Source organism: Microtus oregoni, unplaced genomic scaffold (genome assembly GCF_018167655.1).
Source record: "Microtus oregoni isolate MIOR12 unplaced genomic scaffold, Mior012 000000F_ref0000247, whole genome shotgun sequence".
NCBI lineage: Eukaryota > Metazoa > Chordata > Mammalia > Rodentia > Cricetidae > Microtus > Microtus oregoni.
The window spans coordinates 2,157,191-2,170,020 of record NW_024543059.1 but is presented as its reverse complement, the minus strand read 5'-3'; the positions used below and the strand labels follow the sequence as shown (position 1 = coordinate 2,170,020).

Sequence of the window (12,830 nt, the reverse complement as noted above, 5' to 3'; positions counted from 1 at the left end):
TGAGGACTGCATTAGAACAGACAGCAGTGCATTCTCACTTTACTGAACTACATGCTTATCTCCTCCGTAAAGAAAGGAGACTGGAACAGGTCTCTACACTCCTTCACCTTTAAATTCTATGGTTTTATGTCTCTGAAGATGATACAAATATCTTACTTTTAAATTATATGATTTTATAATTGGATAGAAAAGTTAGTGTATTTATGAATTATAGTTTCATTTTTGCTTTGTCTACAGCTGAGAAACTTATATCGAATGTTCTCAAAGAATAGTGTGAAGGCATCAGACGGCAGCTCACAATTGTCTACAATTTCAGTTCCAGGGATACAATGCCTTCTCGGTCCTCTACAGGTACACACGAGGTGCACACGTCATACATATAGGCAAATCACCCATATGCACAAATGTTACCACTTTATTTTATGCATTGACTTTTTTTATATATATCCAAGATTTACTGGATGGTTTCCACTTGTCTTGAATCAGGGTGCTTTCAGAACTACTTTGATGCGGGATTCCCCTCTGTGTGCTGTGATTACCACTGATTAATAAAGAAACTGCTTTGGACCTATAGCAAGGCAGAACTTAAGTGGGGAAAACTAAACTGAATGCTGGGAGAAAGAAGGCAAATGCCGGAACTTTACCTGGTAAGCCACAGCCTTGTGGCAAAACATAGATTAATAGAAATGGGTTAAATTATTATGTAAGAGTTAGCCAATAAGAAGCTAGAGCTAATGGGCCAAGCAGTGATTTAACTAATACAGTTTCTGTGTGGTTATTTCAGGGCCTCCTACAGCACTACTTCCTCCAGAAGGAGCACCCAACTTTTTGTAAGCTGTGTTGTCCCAGCTGCTGGCTGCCAGAGGACAGTGGAGCAGCAAACACACAGACTGTGTATAACTGAAGGTCACAGTGATTTTATAGCCTCCTGCGTATTTCACACCCGTGATGTGGGAACTGGGGCTCTTCCTCTTTTCCTCTTCTGGAGAGGGATGAAGGAGAGCTTTACAAGAGGCGTGTCTTACATCACCACCAGGAAGGCTATCACTGCTTTCTGATCTGGCCCTGTCCACACAGGGTTAGTACTCGACTCTTTTGCCTTCTCCTTCCATGTTTACCACGAAGGCTTTCCAGTACATGCTTCACAGATGCAAGCACACAAGGCAAGCAGGTTTAGAAACAGCTGGAGGTCTAGACTGCTTTGAGTACTTGATATGGTCAAAGAACATCCTAAAACCAATCCAAAACAAAACAAACAAAAACCATTCAGGGTCAGAGAGATTATGACCCTTGTAATTTTCTATCATGGGCTCTTTCCAGGGATATTTTAGTGTCCTTCAGAGACTGTGAACCTGAATAATATAATGTATGCCTGACATGCTTATTAATGAAGATACACTCAAATCCTTGAGCAGGTTGCTAAATTTCTCGTGCTTTACTTTCTTGTGTATAAAGCCAGCTCAGCACCTACTGTCGTCATTAGTGGAAATCTGGACACAGTGTGTGTGTGGGGGGGGGGGGGGTCACAAAGCCCCATCACGGCTGAGGAGCTGCTGGGAAAGAGACAGTCTGGATTCTTTAATGGTATGGCCACTGGTACGTCACCTGCACTGTCTTAGAGAAAGCCCCACTTCCAAGAGCAGCTGATCAACACAAGTGGACCTGATAGGTTAAAATAATAACAACAACAACAATAATAATAATAATAAAAATAGAACATGAAATTGGGTAGTTAGGGAGATAGGAATAGATCTAGAAGAGTTCAGGCAAGGGGGAACAGATGATCAAAATGCAGTGTATGAAATTCTCAAACAACTAATAACTATGAGTTATTTCACTTTTCGGGTAAGCTTTTATCAAGAAACAGTTCATGAGCTAATGAAATGGTTCAGCAGGTTAAAGCAATTACAGTTCAAGCCTGAAGACAACGTTCAGTCTCAGTTTACCAGGCTGGGAAGAGAACCCACTTCTGACCCCAGCATGTACACTGTGGTACACACACACGCGCACACACATGCACACACACACGCACGCACACACACACTAATCAACAAGAACAATAAAGGAAACTGGTGCTGGCTCAGCCACTAAGAGTGCTCGTTACTCCTGTAGAAAACCTGGATTCAGTTCCTAGCACATGCGTGCTGGCTTACAACCCTCCATAGCTCCAGTTCCAGAGGATCCAATCCCCTCTTCTGGCCTTCTCATACTAGGCATGCACATGGCGCACAGATATACATGCAGGCAAAATGCTCACACACATAAAATAAAAATAATATTTTTTAAACGCAGTAACTAAAAAAGAAACCACTCATACTACAGTATAGAGAAACTGCTCCAAAACTTTTATGGCACAATTTGGACACATTCTTCACTCAAGAGAAGTCACAATGCCTATTTAAGTCAAATTAGGATACTATCTAAACTGGCATTTAGGGTTCTGAGATTACTGTAGCTTCCCAGAAACTAAACTCTCCACTAATGTCACATTTTTTTTAATCTTTTACATTACGTATCCTAGTAATGTAATTAGATCAAAACCCACCCAGAACTGAATTTCAAATGTCAGTACTCACATGCAGTACACAAATACACAGCAGCTGTAAATCATGGGGAGCTCATCCAACAGCTACATGAAGCAGAGAGACAAAGTGTGAGCATAGTACAGCTATAGTTATGGACATCAAAATAAAATTCCTAGTGCTCAGTCCCGATTATTAATTCTTATTTAATTTCTTTTGCCAATTATTTAATATATGCACCACCATCTAACTTACTTTTTTGTTGTTTTTGAACCATCAAAGTTATCTTTCATCCCTTCTAAGACAGACATCGAAGTCTGACTGACTTATCCCAGAGAGCAGAGTCCAGGCCAAGAAAATCATAAATTATAACTGTGCAGATTTGGTAACTATTTAGAAAGTAAAATAAATAGATATTTGTTATTAATTTTATAGAAAGGTAAGGAGAAAGAAGCTAAAAATGATACGTCAAGCTTCTTGCCTAACAATTCAGGATACAGTAGTGCAGGTGAAGGAGGTTGTGAACCATTTCAGCGTTCTCAGATAGTAGAAATGCCCATCAGGTAATGAGACGAACAGATCTGCAGCTCAGGAGAAAGGCATGGACTCCAGATGTCTGTGGCTTATTTAAAAGGACTACATTTACAAAAATATAAATATTCGCTCATTTGTACGTGTGCACGTGTGTGTGTGTGCACACTCGTGGAGGCAAGTGGTCACCCTTTAAGTGTTTTTCCTCAGGCACTCAAATCTTGTTTCTGACTGAGCTGGAGCTGGTTGAATGGGGCAAACCTGATGGCCACAAAGCACCAGATTGCCTGCTGCCTGGGATGGCAAGCATAAGCTACCATTCTTGGCACTTTTGTGTGGACTTTGGAACTCAAACCCAGGTCCTCACACTTGCAAGGCAAGTGCTTTACTGACTGAAACATTGTACCAGCGCCTACTTACTTATTACTGAGCAGAGAGAGGGCACTGTTGGGCATGCGTGTGACTGCACACATGTGGAGCTGGAGGACAATGTCTGGAAGTTGGCTCTCTCCTTCCACCAAGAGGATCATGAGGATAAACGCAGGTGGCTGGGCTTGGCGGCAAGCACCTTTCTTTGTCCTGTCTCACCAGTCTGCATCTTATCGCTTATTGATGGAGGAAGGTCATTGGTTAAATAAAGAAACTGCCTTGGCCCTGATAGGTTAAAATTTAGATAGGCGGAGTAAACAGAACAGAATGCTGGGAGGAAGAGGAAGTGAGCTCAGACGCCATGCAGCTCTCTCCAGGGCAGACACGATGCAGCCAGCCACCAGTTCAGACATGCTGAATCTTTCCTGGTAAGCGCACCTCGTGGTGCTACATAGATTATTAGAAATGGGTTAAAAGGCTGAAACTAATGGGCCAGGCAGTGTTTAAAAGAATACAATTTGTGTGTTGTTATTTTGGGGTATAAGCTAGCCAAGCGGCCAGGAGCCGGGCTGTGGGAAGAGGCCCACAGCTCCCTACAACAGAATGGCGCCCCCCAAAAAATCTTTTTGTCCAGTTTTTAAAAAACATTTATTTTATTTGTGTAAGCATTTTGGTTTCATGTACTTAGTACCATGTGTATGTTTTGAAAGAGTTTTTGGATCCCCGGAACTAGAGTTACAGATGGCTGTGATCTGCCATGTGAGTGCTGAGAACCAAACCTGGGTCCTCTGTAGTTGGCATACAAAATAACCCAGTCTGAATTTCAGAATGGCCAGTCTACACTAACCTGTAGTGTAACCCTGTCTCGTTAGAGATGATAAGCCAACAGGTTCAAATGACTAGCTAGATAAACTCTTCACACCAAAGACTGGAGGCACCAAAGAATATGTTTTCGTGAATAGCTTATTACTTTTTAGAACACCTCCATGTAACAGCTAATGCTGTTTTAAAGTTATATGTGTCTGCCCAGAATTGGCATACACAGAAAGCCATACTACTTCTTTATATGGTCAATTTGAGTCCTTTGACCTGAAGGGAAAAACTTCAAGAAGACAAGCCTCCCCGCCATCATCCTTTACTTATGTGTTCTTTTCTCAATTTGGAGGTGTCTGTAAACTGAAACAACCACTTTCTTTTGCCATTACTCACCTGCATTTCATACTTCAGAGTCATGTGGAAACACCAGGAGCCCATCCCCACCACTGAAATTAAGACAGGCAAATAAAAGGATTAGCAAGAAATTATTTGGGGGCCAGAGTAACTTCAGAAGTAAGACATTAAGTACTACATTAAGTACATTAAGTACTAAGTCCTGAGGAAAACTAAGTCTGTAAGTTCTTGTGATACAGGACACAGACGATGATGAGTTAGTACTTTGACTGAGGATTTTGGCATAGAAAAAACGAAAGTAGGCACAGTATAATTTTTCTAAAATTCTCCCTACTAAGTAGTTTACTAGATTAACAATACTCTATTTTTCTATAAAGTTTACTGGGTACTCAGGACCAGCTTTCATGTGCATAGTTGGTCAGCTTCCTTTAGCACTCTCTTGTACTCCTCTGATCCACAAAACCTAGCAATATAATTTAAAGAGCCACAATATCATATATCTAAAATTACTGTCAAACACCTAAATGTTCTCTTTTGAGAACTTTCTTGAGGAAGTGTACTGCAGTCTCTATGTGTAAATAATTAATAACTAACGCTGCTTCTTTCTGACTCAGTCTAATTCTTTCTGTGGTCTATAGTCTACAGATCCAATGATCCAAGGGAGCACCTCAGACGCTGGTGGCCGCTTTGGGCTGTCTCTCCTACAATAAATAGTTCTATGCACTGAAGTTTTATGCTATGCTAAGTATGCTGACCACTACAAATGCTCTAGGCCCTTTCGTCTTTACAGAACCATTATCAGTTACCATCTGGACTTCATGCAGTTCACTGACAATGAAGGTTCACAAATGCCATAGCACTATTAAGTAATAAGGAAGGAATTCGAACTCAGGTTCCTTTATATTTTATATACAATATTTATCTAGGAAATAATTACAGAGCTATGTACAGAAAGGCCTAGAAGACATTTTCAATGTTCTGGCTCAAAAGTGGACTTTGGGGGGCTGGAGAGATGGCTCAGCGGTTAAGAGCATTGCCTGCTCTTCCAAAGGTTCTGAGTTCAATTCCCAGCAACCACATGGTGGCTCACAACCATCTGAAATGAGATCTGATGCCCTCTTCTGGCCTGCAGGCAGACACACAAACAGAATATTGTATACATAATAAATAAATATTTAAAAAAAAAGTGGACTTTGTAAGCCTAGCTAATAAAATTTTGTAGTTACGTAGGACTTTTATAACAAATATTGTGTCAATAGTCCATATATTTTATTTCATGCTAACTAAAAGTCCCTCTTTTGGTAGTGCTGGGGATTGATGCAAGGGCTATGTTTATGCTAGGTAGATGCTTTACCCCTGAGCATCCCAAGCCAAAAGAAACTGTAGCTCAAGACAAAGCCTAAATTGTGTAGGTTTACTTCACACTCTGTATTCAGGCAAGCTCCCAAGTGGCTGGAATTACATGTGTGCCCCACTGCACCTGGCCAGATGTGTAGCTCAATTTGTCCATCTTTCCTTACACCTGTATTTAAATCACAGCAAGCCTTTCCAAAATGCTGGACATAAATTCACACATTTTCTTTCAGCATTTGTAATATTTTGGTTTTTATGTTTATTATTTTGATCAACTGAGAATTTATTCTTGTGTATGATGCAAGGTACATAGTCAATTATTTTATCAATTATTTTTCTAGCATCAATTATAAAAATATTTTACCTTCGCCCTAATGACTGGAGATGCCATTTTATCAATAAGCTATGTGTCCAGAAATTTGTGTATTTCTATTTTATCCCCTCTGTTGGAACATAACTATTCATAACAGTTCCTTATGACCAGGCGATGGGCACGTCTTTTTCCCAGCACTCGGGAGGCAGAGACAGGTGGTTCTCTGAGTTCAAGGCTAGCCTGGTCTACAGATGGAGTTCCAGGACAGTCAAGGTTACAGGGGGAAACCCTGTCTCAAAAACCAAAAACAACCAGAAAAGTTCCTTATGATTCTTTGTATCACTGTGTCAGTTGTAATTCATCTCCATTTAACTGATCATATGCATTTGTCTCTATTCCATTGTTTCTGATCTGGTCTTTATTATCTCCTTATGTTCATTATTTTTAGGGTCTATTGTTTTTCTTTCTTAGGATGCAGTGTTAGGGTTACTTAAGCTCATCTTTTCTGAATGGCTTTGCTGTTCCCTATAGGTTTTCATATGCTGTGTTTCCATTTTATTTTCATTAATTCACTCTTTATTCAGTAGTATATACCTTAGCTTCTGCATATCTGTAGAATTCCTAACATTTTTCCTGTTATTTATTTGTAGTTTTACACCATTCTTATCAGAAATATACTTAAAATCATTTCAGTCTTGAACTGTTAAGGCTTGTTTTGTGGGCCAACATGTGCTCTATTCGGGAGAATGTTCCATGTGCGGCGAGGAACATATGTGTTCTGTAGCTGTTGGGTGTACTGTTTGTAAATGTCTGTTAGGTTCATTTGGTCTATTCTGCAATTTAGATCTGCTCAGTTTTGTTTTTTTTGTTTTTTTTCCTGGATAGTCTGACAATTGCTAAAAGTAGCTGCATTATAGTCTGTCTGTACATGCATTTGTGACTGTTGAATTGCCCTGTTTATTATTATGTAATGAGCATCTTTGCCTCGTCTTATAATTTTGACTCAAGTATTCTGGCTGAGCTCAGTGCAGCTACTCCTTTCAGGATCCATGTCCACAGACTGGCTCAGCTGGAGGCAACATACAATTCCCAGTTTTGTTTTGTAATTATTTAGCTATTCTGTGCTTTTTAATTGGAGAGATTAATCAATTTACATTCAAGATAACTGTTGATAAATAAGTACTTGTTACTATATTTTAATTCTTTTAGTAGTTTTGTATATACTTTTCTTCTAGTATTCTCTTTCTTTGGGGTAGTGACTTTTCTCTAGTATATTCCAACTCCATGTATTTTATTTTTAGTGTATTAATTAAGTGTATTAATTTTTTTTTTTTTGCTCTATGGCTACTATGAAACTACCAAGAATGTCCTACAATTATAATAGCTTGTGTTAAACAGGTTAAAAACTCAGTTTGACCACATAGAAGAAAGCAAAAAAAAAATCATTTTGTTTGTTTAATTTTGTAGACAGGGTTTCTCTGTGTATCCCTGGCTGTCCTAGAACTCACTCTGTAGACCACAGTGGCCTCGGACTCTACTGTCTCTGTCTTCCAAGTGCCAGGATTAAAGGCATATACCACCCCTGCCCAGCTAAAAAAACTTCATATTTTAACTTTTTCCCTTCCTAAATTTTAAATTTCTGATGTCACAATTTATATTTTATTATCCACATAATTATTATAATTACCATTACTTTAATAGCTTTGTCTTTTATCCTTCATACTAGACCTAATTAACTTATACTTATAGCTCACTATATATCATAGGGAAATCCTAAATTTAACTGTATACTGTATTTGTGACTTGTATACCTTCAGGCGTTTAAGTTACTCACTGCTGTCCTTTTCCGCTGTTTATACAGACTCTCCTAGCACTTCTTGTAAGGCAGGCAAATTCTTCAGCTTTTATTAGTTCTTACTATTGCCCCATTTTTGTAAGATTGCTTTTCTTGATCTATTATCTTATTCCCTGGCTTATAAGGTTTCTGTTGAAGTTCACTGAGGTATATTAAGAGTCCACTTTATGCTATTTACTTCTTTTAAGATATTTTGTCTGTTGACAATTAGATTATGTGTAGTAGAGGCCGTTTGTTTGTTTCCCAGCCACCCAGACTCTCAAATAACAACACAGAAACTGTATTAATTAAATCACTGGGTGGCCTATTAGCTCTAGCTTCTTACATATTAATTTAACCCATCTCCATTAATCTATGTATCACCACATGGCAGTAGCTTACTGGCAAAGTTCTGTCCAGTGTCTGTCTCTGGCAGGGCTGCATGGCTTCTCTCTCACTCCGCCCTTCTTTCTCCCAGCATTCAGTTTAGTTTTCCCCACCTAGCTCTGTTCTACCCTATCAGGTCAGGCCAGTTTCTTTATTAATCAATGGTATTCACAGCATACAGAGGGGAATCCCACATCAATTACATGTCTTTTGATATTTAAATTTGGACTGAATCTGATTTGTGATCTCCTACTTTCTTAATATTCTCTCTACAGATTTAGGAAGTTTTCTGCTATAATTTCTTCTCTCCCTTCTCCTCCTCTCTGTGTGTGTGTTGTTAAAGACTGATCATTGGGCTGGAGAGATGGCTCAGTGGTTAAGAGCATTGCTTGCTCTTCCAAAGGTCCTGAGTTCAATTCCCAGCAACTACATGGTGGCTCACAACCATCTGTGATGGGGTCTGGTGCCCTCTTCTGGCCTGCAGGCATACACACAGACAGAATATTGTATACATAATAAATAAAAAAAAAAGACTGATCATTAACTTGTGATCGTTAACTTCTGAAAGTTAAGTGCCCTACCTCAAAGCTACATACCCAGCCCTGCTATATATTTTTTTTCTTTCTCTTTTGACAGTCTCATATGACCTAGGAAGCCTCAAACTTGCTATGTAGCAAAGGTGATCTTGAAATTTTGATCCTCTTACCTGCTGAGATTGTAGGCATGAGTCAGCATATCCGCTTTACACAGTGCCTGGGATAAAAGTCAAAGTTTGGGGCATGCTAAGCAAGCATTCTACCAGCTGAGTTATATCTCCACCCCTATAATTTCTTACCTTTTATTCCCTGTCTTCTTCTATTCTTTCATGAACTCAAATAACTCATAAATGCTTTTTGATGTTATTCTACAAATCCCTTAAACCTCTTTAGTTTCCTCTCCTGACTGACTATGTATGTTTAAATAAGCTGTCTGATTCACTGCTGGTGTTCTCTACTATAGGTTTCATTTCATTCGTTTTATTTTTTGGCTGCATAATTTTTGTTTGATTTTTAAAGTAGTATTTCCATCTTTCCTTTAAATTTTTCTAGTAGATTTCTGAATTGTTTTTACTAAGGCTAGTTAAGCTTCCTTTAAAAAAATTGTTTAAGATATATTTATGTGTATGAGTGTTCTGCCTGCACGTGTGTCTGTGCACCACATACATGCCTAGTGTCTGCAGAGGTCAGAAAAGGGTGTCAGATCCCCTGAAACTGGGGCTATGGATAGTTGAGAGCTACCATGTGGGTGCTCGGAACTGAAGCTAGGTCCTCTGCAAGAGCAACAAGTGTTCTATACCATGGAACCATCTCTCTAGGCCCCGTGTCAAGATTTCTTAAACTATTTTGAAATTTTTTGACAGAGTCTTCCATTCTTCTGGGGTCAATCACTGACAACTTACTTTGTCTGTTTGGTGAGGTCATATTTCACTGCTTGTTTCTGATGCTTTGAGACGTGAGATGTTGTCTTCTCATTGAAGAATTAGGTGTTATTTCAGTCTCTGTCAGTATGGCTTTCTTTGTGCTACCCTTTTTCCCTTAACCTGTTCAGAAATTCTAAACAGGCAGATGTATATTTCCTAAGTCTGTGACCACTGCAGACATTTCAGTACTCAGGTGTGCTCTTAGACTGAGGTGTTGCTCCAAGACTGATGGGGGAGCCTAGCTCTATAGATCTGCAGAGGACGCAGGGAAAGTTTCAGAGGGACTCAAAAAATCTGTGGTGGTCGAGAAGTCCCCACAGCTGGGACAGTTCTGACCACAGCAGCAGGAGCTGGAGCTGACAGGGATCCCTTTGAGTAGCAGGTGAACCTATGCTGGTGCCCAGATGTGCACGCACCTCCCACCAGCTCCTCACAGAGTCTGGGCAGTCCCCAACTACAATGAGATCTACATCAGAGTTTTGAGCCAAGCAAAATATAAATTTCAGGTTCACTGTCAGGACCAATGTCAGAAGGCAGACAAACCTCTCTGCCACTGCTCTAATAGATGTGATTCCTTCTGAACACTCTGGCATATCAAACAAGCCCTTAACGTAGGCCTGAACTCAGGAGCACAGCCGGGTGTGGGTGTGAACTCTCCAAACAATCTCAGGCTCCACTACAGTCGCTCACCTTCTTACCAATGCCTGAGGCTTTCAGAGAGACTCTTCTGTGGAGAGGTGTTATGAGACCTCTTATTACACTTATGGACATCACCTCTCCTATGCTACAGCTTTGGTGTGTATTTACTCACCTGAGACTGTTCTCTAGCGTACGGAAGACTATTACAGCACACCACTGTTCTTAGATGTGCCGTCTACGTACCCGTGAGCGCTAAGTAAGCAGCAATGTACCGCTTCTCCAGTCCATCCCTGATGCTCTGAACTGCGCCAAAGATCGGAGGTATGATCATAATCAGGTTGCTCACTGTATTCCCTACATGGAAAAACACAAGAAAATATTAGTTAACCAGCGACCTTAAGAACACATTCATTTCGTCTTTAGCAATAGTTAAATAAGGAACTCACTGGAAAGACTGTGATATCATCAAGGTACTACAAAAAAGTCTTTATTCAATACAAATTTCTTAAAATAATCAAATAAAACAAAGATACTTCCTGAAAAATGAACCTAAGGATGTTTTAGAGTATACCCACTTAAGGCAAATTTCTAAATTCTAAAAGCAAGCAAAGAAAGGATCTCAGAAAAACCTTGGAGATACAACAGTAAGTTAGGTAAAGCTGGAAGTCTATACTCAAAGTGTGGTTCTCTGTAAGTGGATGATAATATAAATTCTGATATTATAACATCACATAATATAAATAATTGGGTTATTTATTTTGGCTGTGGAATTGAAAAGCAATGAACTGAAAGTTTACATTTTATGTGTTTTTGTAATATTTCATTTTCCTTGTAGTGCTTCCAGGACGTGAGACAATAGATTTTTAAATTTTAATTTTTCTGTAATGTAGTGGATCTTATATAATTTTTGTTCTCGTTTTTATTTTTTAAAAAAGTTCTCAGTGGGCAAAGGTGTGTCCCCAAGCCTGATGACGTCACTCTAATGTCTGGGGTCCATACATATGGTGGAAAAGCAATTCCTTCACACTGTTTCTGATTTCCATGTGTGTTCTGGGATGCATGTGTATGTGCACACATGTAGATAAATAAATAAAATGTAATGAAAATAAAGTTCAAACATGAATAGCAAAAGAATAAAACCAAGTTGCCAAAGTTGTTAGTAAAACTAGGAAAGAAATATTAAACAATACAGTGTTATGATAGGCAGAGATGAGTAGCATATTTTCATGTTTCAAGTGAATGATTTTTAATATAGTTACTAACATCAAGATAAATCATCAGCAAAGTGAAAAAGTAGAATGGAGATATTTTCTCAAACAATCCAGGACTGAAAAAGTATATTTGCAACACGTCTTTTCTCTGGATCAAACTAGATAATGTAAGAAGCCAAAACAAGGACATTACTTATGAGAAAAGATGAGATAAAAATCTAAGAAACAGGGGCTGCAACACAGGAAAGTAAAAGACCAAGAGTTCAAGATACCAGTGATGACGCAGCTGGAAATAAAGCAGGAAAGGCAAAAACTGCAGGAAGTTCCCAAGGGAAAATAGGTAATTAATAAGTCAAAATGTTGGTAGGATATCTGATAAAAGTATTGGAAATCTGTACTAAGTTCAGTCAACCTGGTCTCAACTGAACCAGGCATCTGTTGCTGAATATTAGGCTACTTCAACTGTATTACTGTAAAGTATAACCACATACTGTAGGTCCTCCATATCTGTGAACTCTGTATTATTCTGAAAATACTGGAAATATTTTTAAATGTGTATATTAATCACAGACTTTTTCTTGCCATTATTTCCTCAACAATAAATTACAGTAACTACTTACACAATATGTGTATTGTGTTAGGTATTGTAAGTAATCAAGGGATCATGGTGCATATTGAAGGATGCGCACAGATTATATGATTATATTATGCCATTTTATATAAGGGACGAGCATCTGAAGATGTTTGGAAGAAGGCACAGGTCCCCTGGAACTAGTGAGGCCCCATGCGGTGCTGGGCCCTGTGCAAGAGTAACAAGTGCTCTTAGCCTCTGAGACAACTTTCCAGACATATGTTTTAGAAAGCCAATTTAGGAGCTAGGAATTCAGCTCGGTGGTTCAGTGCTTGCCTAGCAAGACCTGGTTCGGGACTCAGCTCCAGGGTGGAGAGGGAGTGATGAAACAAAAGAAAATGAAAAAGTTGATTTAAAAATAGATATAAAATTTCCCTTTAAATGGGAAATTATATAAATGATAGCAAAATA

The 12,830-nt window shown here is 39.1% G+C and overlaps 1 protein-coding gene across 2 annotated transcripts in view; it reads right to left on the bottom strand.

Annotated features, from left to right (window-relative positions):
* Positions 1 to 12,830, bottom strand: part of LOC121449950 (alkaline ceramidase 3) — a 67,036-nt gene that overhangs the window by 27,798 nt on the left and 26,408 nt on the right. For both annotated transcript variants that reach the window (XM_041654606.1, XM_041654612.1), the window contains exons 2-4: positions 10,821 to 10,931; positions 4,632 to 4,684; positions 2,577 to 2,629 (exon numbers count right to left, since the gene is read on the bottom strand). In XM_041654606.1, coding sequence (XP_041510540.1) covers positions 2,577 to 2,629; positions 4,632 to 4,684; positions 10,821 to 10,931 — 217 coding nt within the window. The remainder of the gene's footprint in view (positions 1 to 2,576; positions 2,630 to 4,631; positions 4,685 to 10,820; positions 10,932 to 12,830) is intronic.